The sequence below is a fragment of the Rhinatrema bivittatum genome, chromosome 5 (assembly GCF_901001135.1).
Source record: "Rhinatrema bivittatum chromosome 5, aRhiBiv1.1, whole genome shotgun sequence".
Classification (NCBI taxonomy): domain Eukaryota; kingdom Metazoa; phylum Chordata; class Amphibia; order Gymnophiona; family Rhinatrematidae; genus Rhinatrema; species Rhinatrema bivittatum.
Window position 1 is genome coordinate 296,307,968 of NC_042619.1, and position 25,236 is coordinate 296,333,203.

At 42.3% G+C, this 25,236-nt stretch overlaps 1 protein-coding gene across 1 annotated transcript in view; it reads right to left on the minus strand.

Annotated features, from left to right (window-relative positions):
• LOC115092812 (all-trans-retinol 13,14-reductase-like) overlaps positions 1 to 20,821 on the minus strand; it is a 65,727-nt gene extending 44,906 nt beyond the window's left edge. The window contains exon 1 of the mRNA XM_029604142.1: positions 20,613 to 20,821. Within this exon, the coding sequence (XP_029460002.1) occupies positions 20,613 to 20,772 (160 nt within the window). The 5' untranslated portion in view covers positions 20,773 to 20,821. The remainder of the gene's footprint in view (positions 1 to 20,612) is intronic.
• Between the last annotated feature and the right edge of the window lie 4,415 nt (positions 20,822 to 25,236).

The window sequence follows — 25,236 nt, forward strand, 5'->3', positions numbered from 1 at the left end:
TGATTATCCAAAGTACCAGGAATCATGGGCAGAGAGAGCAGGATCCAGGACGGAAGACCCAGGATTTGAGAGGAAGGGAGAAAGAGAAGAGAAAACTGGAGCTGGTGGGGACAGAGAGAGAACAGAACTGGAGAAGGGATTAGGAATGGGGGCAGAGAGAAGTAGGGGAGACGAGAATGACCGGAAGAGAGGAGGAGTGACAGAGAAGGAGCTTGAACTGGTGAGGGGGAATGAGAGGCAGAAGAAAGTAGGTGAGGGCTGGGGAAGGGGTGAAAAATGGATTCAGAAGGCTGGAAATAGCATGAGAATGGGGAAGAGAGGAGGGACTATTGAGAGAGGAGTACAATTTTGCTGGTTGCTGAAGAGGTTCGGCAAGTATTGTTTCCTGGTAATTTGGGGACTTAAGGTTTGGGGGAAGAGGTGAAATTGTGGGGTAAATTAAGCTTTAGTCTGTGAATTTAATTAGAAAGGAAAGCTAGGTAATTTTAGTGTGTCTTTCTTTCCTTTCCACCTACCCTTAAGCAAATTTTTGTGGTTTAAAGACTCGTATATAAATAATGTATAAATACCTGTGTATAATTTAACTCTTTTTTTTATTGTTAATCTTTTAATTTAATACATTTTCATAATCCAAAAATTCATTTAAAAACTGTATCACCACTATCACTCATACCACATTCACACATGCACAATCACATTACACAAAAATATTGCACCTATTTCTAATACAACAATTCACCTATTACTAACATATTAAAATACATCCATATATCATTTATCAAAGATTATTACAATCGGATAGCACCAATTTTGTGTCTTAGTTCCCTTTCATGTTCTTGCTATTTATGAACTCCCGACGAAAAGCTTCCGTTTCACCGAGGTGGTTTCCTCAGGGGACCATGATTAACTCATTTCTTTCACTTGAAAAACCGGGAACTTCTCTATTTGATTTCATAGGATGCTTGTTGCATGCGCTATCTCTGATAAAACACAATCCTATATATTGCTCTGTATAACTCCTTAACACTACTATTCTCAACTTCTTCCACGTTTTTCACGACCTTCCAATGGTATTACTTCCACTTCTTATCTTAAATACCGCTAACTCCATAAATCAGCATTTCTAAGGTTTAAACTCTTTTGTGTACGCCGCTGCTTCACGTGCCTTCCATCAATATAACTTTAAACGCTGATTTGAATGCGCCGTCCACTACCGTGTTACATTCTCATCTTCTAGCATGCCTTCCACACTTACTCCATTTTCCCAAAACGCCGCGGTTGCGCATTCAAATCAGCGTTTAAAGTTATATTGATGGAAGGCGCGTGAAGCAGCCGCGTTCACAAAGGTGTGTGAAGCAGCGGCGTTCACAAAAGAGTTTAAACCTTAGAAATGCTGATTTATGGAGTTAGCGGTATTTAAGATAAGAAGTGGAAGTAATACCATTGGAAGGTCATGAAAAACGTGGAAGAAGTTGAGAATAGTAGTGTTAAGGAGTTATACAGAGCAATATATAGGATTGTGTTTTATCAGAGATAGCACATGCAACAAGCATCCTATGAAATCAAATAGAGAAGTTCCCGGTTTTTCAAGTGAAAGAAATGAGTTAATCATGGTCCCCTGAGGAAACCACCTCGGTGAAACGGAAGCTTTTCGTCGGGAGTTCATAAATAGCAAGAACATGAAAGGGAACTAAGACACAAAATTGGTGCTATCCGATTGTAATAATCTTTGATAAATGATATATGGATGTATTTTAATATGTTAGTAATAGGTGAATTGTTGTATTAGAAATAGGTGCAATATTTTTGTGTAATGTGATTGTGCATGTGTGAATGTGGTATGAGTGATAGTGGTGATACAGTTTTTAAATGAATTTTTGGATTATGAAAATGTATTAAATTAAAAGATTAACAATTAAAAAAAAAAGAGTTAAATTATACACAGGTATTTATACATTATTTATGCACTAGAATTATACCTGTGGGTTACCCATATGATGTTATACTGATTTAAAGACTCGTATCCCATTTAAGAGGGCAAAAGACATTTTCACAACAAAAATTAATCAGGGCATTATCTAAAACAAGGGAGCGACTCAACCCTTATCAACAGATTAATTATTGTCCCCTTGAGGGTCATTGTCAAATTAACATTAAATTAAAGTCCTTTAGTTTTATGTGGTGAATTTACACATCTCTACTCCTTTAGCAACCTATATTAACTAAGAGCTCAACAACATTAAGATGTAGACAGCAGCCAGCAGAGAGAAGGAGGCCTTCAAGTCTTTTGCACCGAATGCCACATGTATAATTATCTACCAGTTGCCATTCTAGCCTCCAGAGAACGAGTAATCTCTGGAGACTAGAATGGCAGACAGAGAGGTATTTAGAGGAGATTTTCAGGGACATAGTACCCAAGTCCCAACTCCAGACTTGCAGCCTTGATACTGAATTGGAGAAGCAAGATCACTTGTACAGAGAGCATCACCTTGATGTAGGAGGAAGCGATCCTGTAGCTAAGACCTGTTCTCCAGGTGATGCATTATCCTGTCACACATGCCCAGGAGAGAAGGGTTAGGTTGGCATCTTAACTGATGATTCAATTATTAGAAATCGAGAGAGTGTATAGCAGTGAATCATGACACTTAATTGGCATCTCAGATACATGGTGGAAAGGGGATAACCAACGGGGCAATACTATACCAGGGTACAAATTATATCACAATGACAGAGAGGAGCATCTTGGTGGCAGGGTGACACTTTATGTCCAGGATGGCATAGAGTCCAACAGCATAAAGTTGCTGCAAGAGATGAAATGCACAATCAAATCTTTATGGGTAGAAATCCCTTGTGTGTTGGGGAAGAGAATTGAGATAGGAGTATTCTACCGCCCACCTGGCAAAGATGGTGAGATAGACAGTGAAATGCTAAGAGAAATTAGGGAAGCTAACCAAACTGGTAGTGCAATAATAAATGGGAGATTTCAATGACCATACATCCAGCGTGCAAGGAAATAGTAAAGCAAGTCCACCTTCAAAATTATAATAAATTTTTATTGATTAGCTGAAATTCTTCAATATTAATAGTGGCAACTCCATACGTTTTCAATAACAAATATTAAAGTCCCCCGACACGGTCCGTGTTTCGCGGTCGCTGCATCGGGAGGGACCCACAATCAGTATCATCTAAAACATAAAGATAATAAAGCTGATGGACCTGACAAAAATGGCTACACAGTTTCAATGAATTTTCAAACATACCTTGTACGTGCATCATGGAGCGCATCGGCTCACACGATTGAAAGACGATTTAAAGAGGTAATTTGGCGCCAAAAGACAGCAGCTATCGCGATAGATTCGTTCGTATAAGCCCCGCCCTCTCTATACACGGTTCAACCAAACAAATGCCATTCTACATCCCTGTTTAGTCCCTTAGGATGGACGGAGGAAAGCATAAAAATCCACTTCTGTTCCCGTCTACCTAAAATTTCTGAGTAATTACCTCCCCTAAATGGGGGAACAACCACCTCTAAGACTGAAAACTGCAATTCAGCAATAGTGTGTTGGTATTGAACCCAGTGTGTAACCAAAGGTTCATCCATCCTAAGGAGACGAATGTTTGAACAATGTTCTATAATGCGGGTTTTGATCATCCTAGAGGTCTTCCCCACATATAACATGGAACACGGACATTGTATAACATACACCAAACCCTTAGTGGTACAGTCTGATGTATTGCAAAGTTTAAAGTGAACCCCAGTGTCAGGATGAATAAAGGAGTCTGAATGGCTGGTATGTTTACACATCGTGCAGTGCCCACAGGGGCCATGATGGCCTCCCCTGGTGTCCCTCAATTGTTTACTAAGACTAGCGTGTACTAGCTGATCCCGGAGGTTACTAGCTCTCCGAAAAGTGAAACGTAATGATCCCTGGAAAAGGGAAGTTAAAGATAAATTCTCCCAGTGTCTTCTTATCATTGTGGCAATAGCCTTACTCGCTGTTGAAAACGGTAAAATACAATTGAGACATGGACTGTCATCATCCATTGAAGGAAGAAGCAACCAGTCTCGATTGGCATACAATGCCCTTTTAAAAGCCTTTTTTACCACTCGTGGGGGGTAACCCCTTTCCCAAAACCGCTGAGACATCAATCGGGCTTGCTCTAAAAAATCACTCCGGGATGAGCATAGACGTTTCAATCTTAAAAATTGCCCCGTAGGGATATTATCTCTAAGGGGCTTGGGATGACAGCTCGAGTAGGCTAAGAGTGTGTTTCTATCAGTCTCTTTCCTAAATAGAGTGGTGACATACTTATCCTGTTCTACTGAGATCGTAATATCAAGGAAAGCGATTTCTGAAGCATGAATGCAAAAATTAAATTGAATGTGTGGGTTCAACGAGTTGAGCCAATCAAAAAAACCAAAAAATTGAATGTCAGATCCAGTCCAAATAATTAGAATGTCGTCAATATATCGTAGCCACAAAGCCACATGGGAAAACCATTCCGTAGGATATACTAAAGACGATTCATAGTCGTCCATGTACAGACAGGCAAGTGAGGGGGCCATAGTGGCCCCCATTGCCGTCCCTTTAATCTGTTGGTAGTAACTCTGGTCAAACATAAAAAAATTTTTTTGTTAGGGCCAAAGTGGCAAGTTGTACCAAAAATGCCGTGGACGGCCGGTGCGGAGCCGGTCGTTGGTTCAGAATATTTTCAATTAATTGTAATGCATCTAATTGAGGAATGTTGGAATACAGAGAGATAACATCAAGAGTCACAAAAAAGAAACCACCGGATGGGACAGTTGAATTTGACAAAATAGTGATGAGATGTGTGGTGTCCTTAACATAGGACCGGATCTGAGTAACAAAAGGGTGCAAAAAGATATCAACGAATTTAGAGAGTGGCTCAAACAATGAATTAATGCCCGAGACTATAGGACGTCCAGGGGGATGTACCAGAGTCTTATGAATTTTGGGTAAAAGATAAAATAGGGGCATGGTGGGAGTTGAATTTACCAAGAATTTTGCCTCCCTATTCGTGAGCATGTTGCGGTCAAGGGCTTCCTGAACAATATCTTTAATTATCTTTAAGAGATCTTGTGTGGGGTCTCCTAGGAGTAATTTATAGCATGAGGTATCGCTTAACTGACGAAGTGCCTCCACCTCGTAGTCAGTTTTACCCCACACTACAATACCCCCACCCTTATCAGCGGGTTTTATGACTATGGATGAGTCGTTGGATAACTCCTTGACTGCAATAGCCTCTTGCTGGGATAGATTGTATCGAACATACTGTTTTTTTGTAGCAAGGGAGTGAGCATCTGTCCTTACTAAACTCTCAAAAGCCCCCAACAGTGGGTTTACGGGACCAGGAGGGGTCCACCTAGACCGCTTCGAGATCACTGACATATCCAATGTTGGTGGAGAGTCTGCAAAAAATAGTTTTAGTCGTAAAGCACGAAAAAACTTATATAAGTGCACTTGTAAATCAAAAGGATCACATCTAGCAGTTGGTACAAACGATAAACCTCTCTGTAAAGTTCTTTTTTCTACATCAGTCAGTACACGGGAGGATAAATTGAAAACGGTCTCCGTAGTCACTGCCATGCGTCCGGGAGGCGCGTCGGAGGATGTGGTGTGCGAGACATTTTCTGTCCTGACTGAAAAGGGTTGGTGGCAGTACGGGATCATGTGCTGCGAGTCTCTATCGCGATAGCTGCAGTCTTTTGGCGCCAAATTACCTCTTTAAATCGTCTTTCAATCGTGTGAGCCGATGCGCTCCATGATGCACGTACAAGGTATGTTTGAAAATTCATTGAAACTGTGTAGCCATTTTTGTCAGGTCCATCAGCTTTATTATCTTTATGTTTTAGATGATACTGATTGTGGGTCCCTCCCGATGCAGCGACCGCGAAACACGGACCGTGTCGGGGGACTTTAATATTTGTTATTGAAAACGTATGGAGTTGCCACTATTAATATTGAAGAATTTCAGCTAATCAATAAAAATTTATTATAATTTTGAAGGTGGACTTGCTTTACTATTTCCTTGCACGCTGGATGTATGGATATTAATTGATGTGCAAGGCTTTTGCTTCTTGCTTTTGCTTGGTAGATTTCAATGACCCCAATATTGACTAAGTGAAACATTAGGGCATGTTGGAGAGATAAAGCTCCTGGATGGAATAAAAGAGAAGGAGCAATTTTAGATGTAATTCTCAGTGGAGATCAAGATTTGGTGAGAGAGGTAATGGTGGTGGGGCTGCTTGGCAATAGTGATCATAATATGATCAAATTTGAATTAATGACTGCAAGGGGGACAGTAAGTAAATCCATGGCGCTAACGCTAAAAACTTTCAAAAGGAAAACTTTGATAAAATGAGAAAAAAATAAATAGAAAAAACTGAAATGTGCAACTACAAAGTGAAAAAGTGTGCAAGAGGCGAGGACATTGTTAAAAAATACCATCCTAGAAGCACAGACCAGATGTATTCCACACATTAAGAAAGGTGGAAGGAAGGTGAAACGATTACCGGCATGGTTAAAAGGGGAGGTGAAAGAGGCTATTTTAGCCAAAAGATCTTCATTCAAAATTGGAAAAAGGATCCATCAGGAGAAAATAGGATAAAGCGTAAGCACTGTCAAGTTAAATGTAACATTGATAAGACAGGCTAAGAGAGAATTTGAAAAGAAGTTGGCCATAGAGGCAAAAACTCATAATAAAAAAACTTTTTAAAATATGTCTGAAGCATTAAGCCTGCTAGGGAGTCGGTTGGATCATTAGATGATCGAGGGGTTAAAGGGGCACTTAGAGAAGAGAAGGCCATCGCGGAAAGATTAAATTATTTCTTTGCTTCAGTGTTTACTGAAGAGGATATTGGAGAGAGATACCCATTCCAGAGAAGGTTTTCATGGATGATGATTCAGATCAACTGAACCAAATCATGGTGATCCTGGAAGATGTGGTAGGCCAGATTGACAAACTGAAGAGTAGTAAATCATCTGGACTGGATGGCATATACCCCAGGGTTCAGAAGGAACTCAAAAATGAAATTTCAGACCTATTAGTAAAAATTTGTAACCTATCATTAAAATCATCTGATGTATCTGAAGACTGGAAGATGGCCAATGTAACCCCAATATTTAAGAAAGGGACCCAGGGGTTATCCGGGAAACTATAGACCAGTAAGCCTGATTTCAGTGCCGGGAAAAATTGTGGAAACTGTTATAAAGAATAAAATCACAAAACATTTAGATAAGATATGGTTTGATGGGACACAGCTAGCATGGATTTTCCCAAGGGATGTCTTGTCTCCCCAATCTCCTACATTTTTTGAAGGGGTTAATAAACATGTGGACAAAGGTGAAATGGTAGATATTTTCACAAGGTGTCTGACAAAGTCCCACATGAGAGGCTTCTAAGAAAACTAAAAAGTCATGGGATGTCCTTTTGTGGACTGCTAGTTGGTTAAAAGTCAGGAAATAGAAAGTAGGATTAAATGGTCAGTTTTCAGTGTGAAAAATGTAAACAGTGGAGTGCCTCAGGGATCTGTACTTGGACCGGTGCTTTTTAATATATTTATAAATGATCTGGAAAGGAATACGACGAGTGAGGTTATCAAATTTGCGGATGACACAAAATTATGCAGAGTAGTTAGATCTCAAGCAGATTGTGATAAATTGCAGGAGGACCTTGTAAGACTGGAAGATTGGGCATCCAAATGGCAGATGAAATTTAATGTGGACAAGTGCAAAGTGATGCATGTAGGGAAAAATAACCCTTGCTGTAATTACACAATGTTAGGCTCTGTTTTAGGAGTTAACACCCAGGAAAGAGATCTAGGCATCATAGTGGATAATATATTGAAATTGTAGGCTCAGAGTGCTGTGGCAATAAAAAAAGCAACAGAATGTTAGGAATTATTAAGAAGGGAATGGAAAATAAAGCAGAGGATGTCATAATGCCTCTGTATCGCTCCATGGTGAATGGTCACCGTATCTCAAAAAAGGGGCGGATTTTCAAAGGCCCGCGCGCGCCGGCACGCCTATTTTGCATAGGCCGCCGACGCACGTAAAGCCCCGGGATGCGCGTAAGTCCCGGGGCTTTTGTAAGGGGGCATGTTGGGGGCGGGGCCTACTGATGCGGCGTTTCGGGGGCGGGCCATGGCGTTTTGGGGGCGGGCCCGGGGGCGTGGCACCGGCCCGGGGGCGTGGTCGAGGCCTCCGGACCAGCCCCCGGGACCGGAGGACGGAGCGGGGCTGCCGGCCAACGCGCGCAAAGTTAAGGGGGGGTTAGATAGGGCCGGGGAAGGGAGGGGAAGGTGCGGGGAGGGCGAAGGAAAGTTCCCTCCGAGGCCGCTCCGAAATCGGAGCGGCCTTGGAGGGAACGGAGGCAGGCTGCGCAGCTCGGCGCGCGCAGGCTGCCGATTTTGCGCAGCCTTGCGCGCGCCGACCCCAGATTTTATAAGATACGCGCGTATCTTATAAAATCAGGCGTACTTTTGTTCGCGCCTGCTGCGCGAACAAAAGTACGCGCTCACGCAACTTTTTAAAATCTGCTCCAAAGGATATAGCTGCACTGGAAATAGTGCAGAGAAGGGTGACCAAAATGATAAGGGGCATGGAACAACTGCCCTATGAGGAAAGGCTAAAGAAGTTAGGGCTGTTCAGTTTGGAGAAGAGACGGCTGAGGGAGGATTTGATAGAAATCTACAAAATCATGAAAGGATTTGAACAAGTTAATGTAAATTGGTTATTTACTCTCACAGATAATAGAAAGACCAGGGGGCACTCTATGAAGTTAGGAAGTAGCTCAATTAAAACATATTGAAGAAAATTCTTTTTCACTCAGCACATAGTTAAGCTCTGGAATTCATTGCCAGAGGATGAGGTTAGAGCAATTAGTGTAACTGGATTAAAAAAAATTTTTGGATGTTTCTAGAGGTTAAATCCATAAACTGCTATAACAGTAATTAATAAGCAATAGTAGCTTGTGATCTATCTATTGTGGAGGTACTTGCCAGGTACATGGGACTTGGATTGGCCACAAGATACTGGGCTTGATGGACCCTTGGTCTGACCCAGTACGGCATTTCTTGTGTTCAGTTGATGGGTTTGGGGCGGCAAGGAGGGTTGGGTCTCCCAGACTTGAGAGTCTATAATCATTGTGCTAACTTAAAACAACTGGGGGATTGGCTCATGGATACTTCTTTTTATTGTGATATTCAGTATAAATCTGCTGTTATACATCCTACACATCTTTGTTTCATATTACATGCTGCCTGTTCCCAACTGCTGCCCTGTTTGAGGAAGCATGTTTTTGATATCCCCAGCCAGTGAAACCTGGCACTGGATCACTTCTAAACTGCACTTAAATAAATCCACCTCTCCTTTTCTCCCAATTGTAGGTAACCTTAACTTTCAACCTGGGATGGATAGAAGTATCTACAAGGCTTGGGTCTCTAGGGGTTTTAGGTTGTTACCCAGTTTTTAAGATGAGGGAGGGAAACTGTTGCCATTTCAGATTTTGCAACAAAAGATGGAGGAAAGCATAGTAGATGTTTTTAGCTACTTGTGATTACATTGTTATGTAGCTACACTTCCCTCGGAGTTACTTTCTGATTTGGGATGGGATTTACTACAGGATTGGTTTGATCTAGAAGACCCAGGCTGGCATACCTTATCCTTTTTTCATAAGTCTTTGTGTCCTATGCTTCCTGAGAAGGGTTGTGGTCTAAGTGGAACCAAGATTTACACATACAGATTTCTCTCTCTACATTTATCTCGTTTTAGTTTTATTTCCAAAATCACACAGAACATGAAGTTGAGGGAAGTGCAATTTAGACTTCTTTCCAGAGTCTACATTTCGTAGCGTCAAGCATACTTAGCTGGTTTGACTGATTCTGATTTATGCCTGAAATGTAAGGTAAAGGTTGGCACATTGGGTCACTCTTTTTGGTCCTGTGTGAATATTCAGGAATTTTGGGAACAAGTGTATCATTATGTTGAAAATGTTCTTTCCGAACACATAGCCACTGGAGCAGAATAAACTATCTTTGCACTCTTGAATCTGGGAGATTGACATACGGCAATGCAAGAACAGTGGATTTCCAAGGTTTTCCTATTGGCCAGATCTACTATCCTTCATCACCGGAGAGAAGAATCTGATCCACCTATTATGTTCTGGAGGAATACCATTCATCAAGTAATATTGATGGACTTGATGACTGGAAAACGAAGCCTTCCCAAACCAAAACAGAGACAATTGGACATTTGACTATCATATATTGACTATTTGCCTTCTTGTGCTCGGTGTATGATCTTGAACGTCTATAGCTGGTTCTCACATTTGCAACTTGTTCCCAATTTTGGGATGCATGGGTGTGCATTTATATGTTCACTCTTTGATGTTCTCTGTGCATATGACCTGGGTGCTCAGGAACCTTTACCCAGGCGTGTTTTTGTTAATGATCTTTACTGTTCAATAAACAGATTAAACATAAAAACTTCAAAATTATTTGGGAAAAAAGTGTCCCTGGTTTCATCTGTAACTGCCATTTAAAGCTAAAACTTTCCCTTTGTAGGTTGGGTGCCACATACCCATCCCATGCCTTTGGTCCTGTTTTCCAAGAAAGCTGCCAAAAGGAGATGACTTTTACAATTTAACATTGTCTTCTCTCCCCAAGTATTGAAGGAACCTCTTTCAGGTTCCCAGTATTTTTTTTTTTTTTAATAAATTTGCGCAAATCCACAAAAATCCTCTCATACAGAAAAAAGGAGATCATCATGTAAAGAAAAGTGAAAAAGTAACAATTAAAACTTATGATATACATGTTCTCCAATTATAGGAAATAAAGGGGAGACAAGTGTTATAAGCGGTTACAATGTAAAAAGAAAAAAGAAAATCTCAGGAATACTTCACCACATAATCCAAAAGGAGTTGATCAGGAATGTGATTTGAGAAACTCACATAATTGTGCAAAGAATACATATTTAGAATCAAAAAAAGAACCAAGCATTAACATGGATCTCTCAACAGGAATTTAGCTCTGCGTGACAAAACATCCATCCTCATTTCAAGAAACTTTTTTCTACGTAATGAAGTAACCCTTGCTAAATCTGGGTAGACCTATATTTTCTGGCCATGAAATAATGAAGCACAATTATAAAGAAAAAATCTTAATACAGCATTTTTTTTTTTATCAGACACAAAGGTAAATGAAACCAATAAAGTAGCACTTTGATTCAAAACAGTATCCGTGGAGAGTTCTAAGATATCAGACAAATTTAAAGAGGGCTCCACTTGTTGGCTTCAGATTGTCCCTGGTCACAATCATTCAAGGGTAACTAGTAAATTCTTAAAATCACTGGTAAAGAATCCGAAGAAAACCCCAAAATTTGAGTTAAATATGACTTAAACAAATCAAGAGGTACTGTTTAACAAATGGGAAATTAAGAACCCAAAGATTTAAAGGTTTTCAGAGCGTTTTCCATATTTTCAAGCTTTTTTGCATGGACTAGTTCTGATTGAACCAAGCCATGCTATATATTCTCTACAGCAGTTAAGCGAGTATGTATCTGTTCCACTTTCTCACCAAAGTTCTTTACAGTATTATCGGTGGATGATATTCGTTGATTAGTGTCCAGAGCTATATTTGTTAATGTAGTTATCGCCGACTCCAAGGATACTAATGCAGACCACAAAGAGTCCATTGTAATCATGGATGGTTTTGTCAGAGGAACTCTGGAGATTAAACGTACCTTCGAATCAGAATCTCCTGCTCCCAAGAAGGTACGGATGTGCATTCAATGAAATTGCCTAATTCGTCCTGGTTCGGGAGATCCGAATCCAGATATGGATTTTTCCCGAAATTTGGGAAAAATTTGTTTTTCGGGTTTGGGGGGGGGGGGGAGGAGCACATTTATTTTTAAAAAACCCAAACCAACCCTTCAAATTTACTTAATTACAACCCCCCAACCATCCTGATCCCCCCCCCTCCCAAGACTTACTGAAAGCCCTGGTGGTCCAGCGGGGGTCCCAGGAGCCATCTTAGAAAATGGCGCGGGCCATCCATTGCTCCTTCCATGTGACAGGGGCCAACCAATGGCACTGGTAGCCCCTGTCACATAGTAAGGGCAAAGTGCCACCAGTGCCATTTTGATTAGTGGCAGCCGACGGCCCGAGAGGATCGCTCTTGGGATCTCGCTGGACTACCAGGGCTTTTAGTAAGTCTTGCGGGGGGGGGGGGGGGGGGAGGTGTCCAGTATAATAGCCCAGGGAAATGTACCGGATATTCTAAAGCAAGCCATCATCAAACCCCTTCTCAAAAAAACTCAACCTTGACCCCAAAGGCCTCACTAATTTCCGACTCATCTCAAACCTACCTTTCCTATCCAAAGTACTTGAAAAAATAGTCAACATCCAGCTTTCAGACCACCTAGAAAAACACATCCTATTCCCTTCGCAATTAGACTTCCATAGATTTTTTAATACTGAGATGCTCCTAATCTCTCTCACCAACACCATCTTAAAAAGCTTCGACAAAGGCCACTCTTACTCGCCCTACTTGACATATCTGCTGCCTTTGATACTGTAAACCACAACATTCTCCTAACCCGTCTCAATGAAATCGGAATAGCTGGTATCCCCCTCCTCTGGTTCAAATCCTATCTTACCAATAGACTTTACAAGGTTAGAATAGACAACTTTGAATCTAACCCCATACACCTTTCCAGGGGTGTTCCACGAGGCTCATCTCTCTCTTCTACCCTCTTCAACATCTACCTTTTGCTGCTCTGTCAACTCCTCTTGGACCATGACCTTGATCACTTTATATACGCTGATGATGTTCAAATACTCATCCCCATCACCAACTCATTGGCCACCACCCTCAAAACCTGGGAAACTGCACTATCATCGATTAACTCCCTCCTCAACAGCCTAAATCTTGCCCTCAACACATCCAAAACTGAACTGATCATTATCTCCCCTACTCATAACCCATTAAATTCCCTCCCTCAATCCAATACTTTCTCACAGCATGTACGAGACCTTGGTGTCATCATAGACAATCACCTCAACCTTAAAAGATTTATTGGTTCAACAATGAAAGAATGTTTCTTTAAACTTAACACCATGAAAAAACTCAGACCCCTCCTCCACTTTAATGATCTCCGCACCGTACTACAAGCCACCATACTATCCAAAATTGATTACTGTAATTCCCTTCTCCTCGGTCTACCCAAAGCCAGTATTAAACCCTTACAAATGCTTCAAAACTCCATGGCTAGAATTCTTATTAACTCTAGAAAAATGGATCATATCACCCCCATCCTCAGAGATCTTCACTGGCTCCCCATCCCCTACCGCATAACTCAAAGTACTCTTGATAATACATAAAATCCTCCACAACCAAAACATGCAATGGTTGAATGACTCCATCCAATTTCACACCGCTAACAGACAGACCAGACCTTCCTATAAGGGCATTCTATACACCCCCTCACCCAAACAGTCTCACTTTAACACCACAAAAGAACGAGCACTATCCATAGCTGGCCCCCACACCTGGAATACCATGCCTCCCGATCTCAGACAAGAGCCATGCACTCATAAATTTAAGAAAAAACTCAAAACATGGCTATTTAAACAAGCTTATCCTTCACCTCTGCCCTGCTTCATGTAAGTGCTGTTTTCTGTTAATACTGCATTATTGCTCAATTCATTATGGTTAATTACTGTGTCATCCATATAATCTTGTAATCCCTGTTACATATATTTCCCATTTACTGTTAACATTACATTATAGCTTCTCTATTGTTAATTTTGCCACTTCTACCATAGTCCCCTGCCTTTCTCCATGTAATTTTCATTTGCCCTTAACTTTGCATTTTTGGTTAACTCATTAATCTACATATATATTGTAAACCTATCCCTTTCCGTAGATTCCCGGAGACCCCTGCCCTGTTCCATGTAACTTTTCTTCATTTACTGTTAACAATGTTCGATGTAAGTCAGCATGATGTACCTACGAATGTCAGCATATAAAAATCTTTAAATAAAAAGTGGATTTGAAGGGTTGGGGTGGGTTTTTTTCCGGCTGTTTCCGAAAACAAAATAAAAAAAGTTTTCAGGTTCGGGGAGTGGACCGAAATGGTCCATCCCGAACCCGAAAACAAACTGAAAAAAAAATAAAATTGTGCACATCCCTACAAGGAGGCAGCAACACCTTCCCCAATTCCAAAAGCGCCAGCCATGTCAGTTGACTCTGAGGTCCGGCCAGGACTTTCAGCATGCACAGCTGGAGATACCACCCCTGCTCTTCCTAGGGTCTCCGGCTCGCAATCTTCTGCTGACATTTTCCCGCTGCCCTGGGTCCAGATGTAAAAAGTGAGAAGTCTGTCCAGATGATAAGTTGACAAAAGGGAAGGAAGGGGTGATAGATGCACCAGGGTTCAAAGATGCTCCTTCGGCCAGCAACGCAGACACCCGTTCTGAGTCGGCATTCGCAGCAGCTTGCTCCCTCCAGCGGCGTTGTTGGTGGAGCCGCAAAAAAAACGTTCAATCTGTGATTGATGTTCATCTTGTAGTGGAGAGGAAACAATGATCTCTCTAATCCTCGCCTTCCTTTTAGTATGAAGCATTGTAAAAAGGAAAAAAACTTCCAAGAGAGAAGAAAAATCAGAGAGCTAACTTTTCAGCATATTTCCCGGGTGGCGGCCATCTTGTCTCCCCCAGGTTCCCAGTATTTGTAGCTGCTAGAGTCATCTGTTCTCCAGCCTGGAGACCAAAAGAAAGGATTTACCTTCCATCCAAAGATGGAAGTTAGATTGTGTTGTGTTTAATTACAGAATGGTGAGAGCATCCACTACAGTTTGGGTAGTGGCAGCAACCACTAGTGTCCAGCAGTGGCAGTGCTCGTTATTTACTTTCAAAAATACCATTTTCCATCCAAAATCTGGTGGAATTGTTTTGGGAATGTTTGTCCTAACTTTTTCTTTATAAGACTGAGATGCTTGCCGTGCATAAAAGTGCCTGCACCAGGTGCAGCACCTATCAGGGAGTGGAAGGCCTCACCCCAGAAAGGAATGGATGCAATGCTCTCCTGTGGGTTGTTTAATTGTTATTGTATTATGTGAAGTGTGCATATTGCCATGCAATATTAAATGAGGAGTTCTACTGTAAAATCTGTGCAAAAGTCTCCGCCCCAACACAATTTGAATAAGTGTGTGTGTACGGTGGTGGTGGTGGGGGGGGGGTCACATCATCAGTAAGACCTGGGTGAATCCTTAGTTTAGTCAGCAAGAGTGCAGTTTAGTGTGAATGGGAGGTCCCATTCAAATACAGCCCCTCCTTTTGAGAGGTCTGGAATGACCATCCCCCTAAGAGTCTGTTCAGCAGCTCTCCACTCATAGCTCGACAGACAGTCTCTTTAGGTTTGCTAAGAGTTAGGAGGTGTAGAGGAGCTTTTGCCTTGGTTATTATTTTCAGGCTCAAGCAGTGGAGGCAGACTAACCCTGCCTGGGTATACTGACCAGAGTCGGGAGGGCTTCCCTTCCAGTCTACTCATTAGCTGGTTGGGATATCCCTCTGGAATGTTTTGAGGCATTTGAGATTTTTCATGGTAGGAGCCTTATGAGACATCTGGGCCTTCTTGGGCACAGGACTGGGGAACCCTGTGGTTGGGACACTCCTGAAGTGAAAGGGATAGTGCAAGACTTGCTCCTGAAGTGGAGGTGATCCACTGCAAGGAACAACTCCGGTGTTAATATAAGTTTTGGGGGAAAAGAAACCATTTTGTTAGAAGATCCAGGAGGAAGTTTCGGCTCATCAAGGATCCAGGGAGAAGAAAGAGTGTGTAAGAACCATAAAGATCCTGATGATCTGCTAACTGTGAGTAAAGGAAAGTAAACATCACTGGGGACACCCATACAGGGTTTCACCACCCCGGTGAGAGAAACGGAGGATTTACTCTTTGTGCCATAGACCTCTGCCAGCTTTATCAGTGTGGAAGGGGTTTTGACCATCCTAAGAGACCCTGCCCATCTGGGAGCTCCACTTTCCTAAATCCAAGAGAGTGGGTGTTTCCCTGTCCCGCACTGACAGAGGGAAGAGGCTGCAAGAGCTTGAGAAGAGAATTCGGTGGAGCTGTACTTTGAGTTTGTGCCATTCATCACCAGTGTTAAACAGTAAAGACAATAAAAATACTCTGGAGTCATTGGTTTATTTATGTGATCAATACGAAACGTTATAGTACTATTATATTTATCCGTTACCAATGTTCAAAACTACCTGTTAGAGTTTACCGCACCACGCTGTTTCCAGCGCTCACGATACCTGTTATAGTTTGCTGTATTACGTTGTTATAACTGTAAACTGGAGTGAAGGACTGCTCCAAAACTTCAGTATATAAAAGCACACAAATAAAAAAAATAAATAAAACAAAGAGTAACAAATACTTTTATGTTCCCCACCAGGGTAGGGTTACATTGAATTTTTTTTTTTTTTTACTGGTTTTTCCTCCAACACCTCCACTGGGAGACCATTCCAGGTACACACACCATGCTTTCCATGAAAACATACATTCTCCGACATTGGTCTCGAGTCTATTCCCTTGGAGTTTCATGTCATGCCCTCTAGTTCCAGAATTTTCTTTCCATTAAAAAAGGTTTTTGTTTCTTGGGTATTAATGAAAAGTACCTTCTCTCCTTTAGAGTATACATTTTTACATCCCCAAGCCTCATTTCATATTACATCTGATACAGACCCCGCACCATTTTAGTTGCCTGTCTCTGGACCATCTGTATCCTTTCTGAGATGAGCTCTCCAGAACTGAACACAGTATTCCAGGCGAGGCCTGTACAGTGGCAGGATCACTTCCTTTATTCTGCTGATGGTGGCATATCCCAGAATTCTTCTGGCTTTAGCCACCGCCTAGTGTTCTATCAGCAATTCAATTCATGCCATCCTGCCTAATTATGTTTCTTTATATGCCACCCCGTGGTCTTTTGTAAATTTAATACCTATTGGAAGCCACATTGAATGAATTAGAAATAGCGGCACATAAACTGTAATAAATAAGATGCAACGCTTTTTTTCACAGCTCTCTTCCTTGAGCGATCATAGTAATGATGGCAGAAAAGGACCAAATTGTCCATTCAGTCTGCCCAGCAAGTGTCTTGTGGAAGTATCTGCCATGCCATGTAGGTTACCCCTATCTTTGTCTTAAAAGGTAGAATCTCCCACTCCGTGCAGGTTACCCCCATGTTTCTCTTATGGGTAGCAACTGCCACTCCGTGCAGTTATCCCCAAGCCTTATGAAAACCCATAAAAAGTTTACAGCTAGCACATTTTCACAAGGTGATGAGCCTTCTTGAAAATTCAGACAGTGCCGATGTGTTTTGCTTATGGACTTGGCTGTAGAAGCAGTCCTGTGCTTTTTCACTTATGTCTGTGTATCAGTACTCCAGACAGTAAAGGTCAGGGCCTGTGTTGGTTGTCGTCTGAATCCAATTCCTCTTCCATCCCCACCCCCACTACTATCAAAGCAGAGAGTGATGTCGTAGTTGCGTCAAAAGCATCAAGGCTTATTGGTTAAGGGTAGTAGTCCCTTACCTTCTGTTAAGGGTAGAAATTGCTGCTCTGTGCAGATTATCCCCATGCTTATCAGTTCCCCAGACTGTAAATGTCAGGGCCCTCACTGGTTGTTTCTGAATCCAACTCCCCTCTTCCCACTGCCGTTGAAGTGGAGAGCAATGTTGCAGTTGCACCAAAAGCATCAAGGCTTCTTGGTTAAGGGTAGTAATTGCCGCACCAGCACGTTACCCCCCCCATGCACCCTTTTCCTCATTTCCAACCTCTAGCCTTTAGGGATCCACAATGTTTATCCCATGCCCCTCCAAGTTCTTGTGTCTTCACCACCTCCCCCGGGAGGGCATTCCAAGCATCCACCACCCTCTCTGTGAAGAAATATTTTCTGGTGTTGGTTCTGAGTTGTCTCCTCTGGAGTTTCATTTCGTGACCCCTAATTCTACTGATTTCTTTCCAAAGGAATAGGTTTAAAGTTTGTGTATCATTAAAACCTTTCAGGTATCTGAAGGTCTTTATCATATTTCTCCTGCACCTCCTCTCTTCCAGGGTGTACATATTCAGATCCCTAAGACACTCCTCAGAAGTCTTCCAATACTGACCCCCACACCATTTTGGTCACCCTTCTCTAGACTGCCTCCATCCTCTCTATCCTTTTTGAAATATGGGTTCCAGAACCTTGTTGTAGATCTTAGTATCATCTGCAAATAGACAAAACTTTATCTCCTATCCTTTCCGCAATGTCGCTCACAAACAAACTGAACAGAGCTGGTCCCAATACCGATCCCTGTGGCACTCCACTTAACACTGTTCACTCTTCAGAGTAGGTTCAGTTTTCCATCACATGCTGTCTCCTTGGCAGTCAACCAGTTTGTAACCCACTCCACCAACTTGGCACAGACTCCCAAGCCTCCTACGCGGGACCGTATCAAAGGCTTTGCTGAAATCTAAGTAGATCACATCAAGTGCTCTTCTTCGATCCAATTTTCTAATCACCCAATCAAAATAAAAACAATCAGATTTGTCTGACAGGACCTTCCCAGTGACTGTGGCTGGTAGTGTGTGGTGGGGGACAGAGCGCAGGTCCTTCTTTATCATACAGTGTGAGACTTTAAGGACATCACTTACCCTCTCTATGTTCAAAAGAGGGTAAACTCACTGGAATTAAGAGTGCTTTCAAATGAAAAGAATATTGGACCCGAACACGCTCGCTAATAAACTGAGATAAAAAGCAAGTAATATTATGGGTGGTAGCACAATAATACGTGTGAAGATTGTCACTCCGGGACAAAAGGTAGCTTATTTCTATTCTCTTATTCCAATATACATATGTTTAATAGAAACTGTTGAAATCAAGAGAAATAACACATTTTATGGCAACAAAGTTCCAGCAGGGGCCAGTTCTGAGTGAGTCAGAAAACTAAAGGAGCAGGAGGAATCAGCAGTGCCACTTTCTGTCCCCTCCACTGCCCAAAGAACCATGAATTATTTATTTTATTTTATTTATTTATTTATAATTTTTCTATACCGAAGTTCCTGTATGAGATACAAATCACTCCGGTTTACAAATAACGGTAACTCGCCCGGGGCTTGAATGGCCAGGGCTTTATACATTAAACAGATAAACATGGCTTAATTACGGCTTTAAACACATTAATTACGGCTTTAAATATATTAATTATGGCTTAAATACATTAAAACAGTTAATTACAATAAACATAAACAGTAAGGTAAAATAAACTAAAGGTTAAACAGATTAATAGTTAAAAGGCGGCATACTGTTAAGCAGTGCTAATGTTTACCACCGTGGGTCTTGGAGAGATTATCGTGATAGACGCATTGATAGACTTATCTGGGGTAGAAGAACTCGACGGTGTATTGTCTGGGAGCAAGGGCATAGGGTAGGGGTAGGGGGTAATGGAAGGGGTGGGAAGGCTAAGCTACTTTATGAGTCTGGGAACGCTTGTCTGAAGAGCCAAGTCTTCAGCCTTTTACTCTGAATGCCTGCAGATGCTGTCACAATGATGGTTTTTCTCTTCAAAATGTCCCTACAGTTGGAGATTTTATTATTAAGAGCTTTGCTATTAGTTTGCCCAAAGAAACTTTTGTTTCTCCAGCTGATTTTTAATGGCCTTATCAAAACTGCTACATAGGGCCAGCTGATTTTGACTAATAGGAAAAAAAGGCCTTTATTAGTTTAGATTGTATTTATTCACTGTATCTACTGATCAATATCATTATTATATTTGCAACTATCTGGTAGAGAGAAGCAGAGGGTTCCCCAGTTTCCTTGCTTGTCCATCCCGCATGTAGCCCAGCCATTGCGGTGACAATCCTTCATTCAAGTCTGGCCATCGGGTGTCCCTCTCTCTGCATTGGCTGGGACTCCCTCATCCCTTGGGGCTGTGAACTCTGCCTCTACAGCATCCCCAGTCAGCCTGAGAACCAGATCTGGGCTCGGCTATGGAAATGGCATCTCCTGCAGGGCAGGGCTGACTGACTAATTCATGTTTTCACTGGGAAGAGATGGGAGTTAGTGTTTGGAGCAGTGCTCTATACATCCAGACAGCCCCTGAGATGCGTTTGTAATCCCAGCTGTGCCATGGACTCTGTGATCCTAACACACTGCTAACTTTGTGTGATGTGGGGCAAATCACTTAGTCCCCCATGCCTCATTGCATTTTGACATTGTTTATTCTCCTCTTTCCTTCTTCAAAGCTGTAACGCTACAATATTTAGCCAAAGTAGCAGAAAGCCTTTCGACCCCAGAGTTGACTGCATGCATTCTGAAGTACAGTTAACAAGTTTGAATGAAAGGCTCCGTTTAAATCCAAATTATTATTTTATGATCAAGGTGATAGCATTATCCGCTTGCCCAGGGACAGCACAGAGTGCTTCTTTCCGGGACATGACTGTGCCCAGCTCAGCCTGTACTTATTGTACCTGAATCCTAATAATGCTATAAGTCACCTGGAGCATTATTTGGAAAGGTGGGTTAAAAACCCACATCGTATTATTATTACCTTGCTTGATAACCTTCCTTCGCTCCGCTTTGTCAATCACCAGTGGCGCAGGGGGTCTGCAGGAATCCACAGCAAACACGTTCTGAGACTTCTTCCTGAAGAAACATGTTTTCAGAAGCAACACTAGCAAAGCAAGACCAAGCGGCAGAAGCAGCCACATTGTGTCTCTGGAGCTCTTATAGGATGGTGCAGGCCACTAGCAACGCAAGAACTTTCAATGAAAGGAGGGCGGACCTGTGCTCCTCTAAGCCGCAAACTTCCTGCACCCCTTAAAGGCGCAGGCGGCGACTCGCCAAGCCAATCTCACGCCACCTGCAGGTCTAACATTGTTTGAAATGGTTAAAGGGGAATGTCACCGATCTAGGCAGCGCATGCAGCCGTTCCCTAAAAGCGATCAAAGTCCTTCATCTCCATGGAACTTGCACAGTGCTGATTTTCTGCCAGATCGCTGACCTGGAACGTGTTTGAACTGCAGCTTATATTTTCTCTTTTTCCATACTGTAGCTGGAATGGAAGGTGAAGGCTCCTGCTGACGCTGACCCTGCACTTTTTTTTTTTTTTTAAAGAACATTTGCACTAGACTTGCACTATGTTGAACCAGCAGTGCTATCAAATTCAGATACAGATTCAGATAACTTTATTGGCATGACAGTTTCACATGTGTTGGCAAAGTAATATTCAGAATGATTAAAATAAAAGGTAGGAAAAGAAGGGGAAAACATTACAAAATGGTAATAAATCAAGGTACAAGTTACGGAAAGTATAGAACCAGGGACGTGTCACAGGTTTTGGTCCTAGTTTTTATTGTCCCTGGTCAATACCACATACTTTGCTGCTATAGCTGCTGCTTCTCCTCTTTCCCCCAGGATTAACCAGTTTTTCCTGCTCATTCTTTTGTGGGACTTCTTGGATTTTCGCTGTCAGCTTTGGCAATGTGCTTTTCTGATATCTATCTTTGTATGTTGCACACCCACAGTAGGAAGGAAATGCATTTCTCTTTCTATTTCTCGTGTCGCACTGAGGCTGGCTTCTTCCGGTTTCCAGTTCAGTTTTTGGCTGCATCTTTCTATTTCTAGTCTGTGATCACTTATCCTGTATTTGGTGAGGGTCTACCTGTTTTTTTGCATTTGTGACTGAGATGAGATACTGATCTTATGGCTTGGTCCTCTTTCTCATTTGCAGCATTTCAATTCTTGTTTATAGTCTTGCTTGTCTACAATGATCACGGCCCCCTTTACAGCATGTATACTTATGGAGATCATTTTCAAAAAACATTTATGGGCATAAATTGACCTTTGAAGATAGTCCAGGTGGTTGCATATAATTCAATTACTTGCATACTTTTCCCCACACTTGCAGCAGGTGTTCCAGGAGATGGCTTTGGGGCAGAAAATCATTTGTTGCGCCCGTCGGTCGCAGACGGCTGCGACCTTTGCTGCTCACCTCTCTTTTCCCTGCACCAGCGATTCTCAAGGCCATGGCAGCCTCAGCCTGTAAACGCCACCTTCCCCGGCGTCCCCGGGACGGCGTGGGCAAGCCCATCCGCCATCTTGAATCAGGGATTACCTAGGGCAAGCGCGCGTGCGCCAGGCCCTCTCTTATTCACTTCATGGCGGGAACATCGGGGGTGTTCCCTCCACATGACATCACCCACCACGTGTATTTATACCATCCAGCCTATGCTTCCTATGAGTTAGCAAGGACTTCCTTCCTGCTTATTCCAATCCTTTGGAGACGCTTCGCTTCACTACTCTGAATTGGTTCCTGAACTCCTGGACTTAGAACACCTTAGGTACCCGCTCCTCGGGGGCCTTGTTACGTTCTAGCTGCCTGGAGAATCTCAGTTGACCCCACGCCTATCGTAGTGAGACCCCACAGGGCTCCTCCCTGTGGGTGGAGTCAGCTCTCACTACAATCCAGGGTCCACAACCATACTGGATTATAACATCATTTAGGTGCATACTTTTGATTTTTGAAAGTGCCTGGAAATGTACACACAGGAGGTCACAGCTCGGAAGCAGATGTAACTTCTTGCACCTATTTAGCTATTATTTTTATTTGTTTGCCACACCCTCCAAAATTCAAAGCGGGATACATAAAAATACACAGAAAAAATATTAACCTACAACATAAAAATACAAAACTCGTATATCAGCAGAAAGATAGGGCTTCATAAAGAATTCAATACGCTGTCATGGTGCTACAGATAGCAGCAGCAATGACTTGGCAATAAATTCAAATCCACAATCTTTATAGGCTGCTTAAACATCTGCTTTTAATAGCTTCATCAGAAAAACAGTTCAAAAACTGACAACTGGTGTTCACGGTCCTCTGACATGGATCGTGTTTCGTAAACTGCAACAGAAGGGACCAAGGGGCCGACGCAATAATTTTCACGGAAAGCGGGCGCTGACTTTTCAGCACCCGCTTTCTTAACATACGCATGGCGCCCGCAAGGGGGCGCCATGTAATAGGCAAATTAGGGGGTCGCGCTAGCAAGGAGGTGCTAGGGTCGCTTGTGCGACCTTAACGCCTCCTTGCTAACGCGACCCCGCGGTGATTGCCAGTTATGAAGACCGACGCCGGTAAACTCGGCATCGGTTTTCATAACCGGCCGTCTGCCAGTAATGAAAATGGACAGTAATGAAAATTGGTAGACGTCCGATTATGAAAACAGATGCCGAGTTTACCGGCGTCGGTCTTCATAAATCGGCAGTCTGCCGAGGTTTTTTTTGTTTTTTTTTTACTGAAGAAGTATAGAAATACAGTTTTTTCTGCTTTTCTGTACTTCTTTTACTGCGCTCAGCTATTAACGCCTGCTCCAGGCAGGCGTTAATATCTGAGCGATAAATGTGCATCTCAGATATTTTTTTGAATGCGTCTCAGATACTATTTTTTTGAATGCGGAGTGAATGAGTGATAGCCTCATTTAACCTGCCTACTTAACCTGCGTCCGACTACGAGTTATACAGTGCGCTCGTGTGAGTGCACTGTATTGCATCGGCCCCCAAGTCTGTAAACAGAAAGACAATTCATTGGTTTGGACACAGCATGGCAATACAGCTAGTTCTTAATGAGAGAGCAATATATCAAAGCATATACACAAACAAAACCTACCTCAAAGAGCAGCAAGAGCAAGGCTTACATGAACAGCAGAGAGAAGTTAAGCAGAGGCTTTACAAAGACGCGCCTCATGATAAGACCGGACTCCGGTGACGTCAGCATTACGTCGACAGGGGTACAAAAACAGTGCTGCTGCTATCCATTATTTTGGTGATTTGGTTTTCCACCTACTTTGTTACAGTGGTGCTACAGATGACCTAAAAATGGGAGGAGGACATTACATTTCTACTGAAAATGTTGATGCAACCTGGGAAGTTTCAAAGCCAATTTACAGACATGTCTGTAATGTCTTGTATAATGTATAATAATCCTCGTATTTTAGGTTTTTTTTTCATTAGTTATTCTGTTCTCTTCCTGTGTATATTAGTTACTCTCCCATTTACTATAATTTAGCTACTGTTATCTTATTTAAGATTCCCTTGTACACCCTCCCCCCTTTTTTTGTTCTTCTGGTTGCTCCCCTGTTTCCCCCGCCCTGTTCCATGTATCTCTTTGAGTTCTCTGTAAACCGATACGATGTACTCACGGATGCCGGTATAGAAAAGTTTATAAACAAATAAATAAATAAAATAAATGTCTGCTTTGAAAATCCAGGTTAGAGAATCTGGAGACGTTAGCCCAGTGCAGTTTGCTAAAAATTATCCTTCCTGCGTCTGACCACATTGTCTGGTAGTGCTTCTTTTTCTATTTTTGCATGCAACTTTCCCATTAATGAAAAGCTAGGCATGTAACAGGAAAGTGATGTACCTGCGCTGAGAAAAAAAATTCCAGACAGAAATCGGAAAGCTCTCAGTCTTCTTGCCTTTCTTGGCAGCGTCACAATTTTCCCTGGTTAGAAAGACGCATAGCCCCCGACAGCAGAGGGCGCCCAAGAGAAGCTGCCGTTGCTGCTATAGGTACCATGAGAAGCTGCCATTCCTGCTATAGGTACCATGAGAAGCTGCCATTCCTGCTATAGGTACCATGCTGAGGCATCATTTGTTAGGCACAATGGCAGTTGTGCAAGAGAAGCTAACTCGAGGTGAGGTTTGGGTGGTGGTCTAGGGTTTGGGGGGCCAGTCAGATGGACGAACAGTACAGTACACGTCAGTGAAGATTTGATGTGATTTGGAATGAGGAAAGATACACAAAGATGAGATCTCTACAATGTTCTCTCGCCCTAGCTTGTAAAACTGCCCCCCCCCCCAAACCCTAGACCACCACCAAACCCTCATCTCGAATTACTAGATGACCCTCCTTTCTCTCTCTCTCCCTCCCTCCCATGATCCTTTTTTATTGCGAGCATTATTCATGCGAAATTTATAGTAAAATGATTAATCTAGGCCACAGGGATTTCTCCTGCTGGAGCCAGCACTAGGACTGTGTGCAGTAAAACCGGGCTTAAACCCACAGTTTTTTTTAACCTACATGGTAAAAAAATAATTTAGCTGCCAATGGAATAAGCAAAATAATATTTATATAAACAAAAACATGTTTTCTGCAATGAAAACATGTTTTTGTG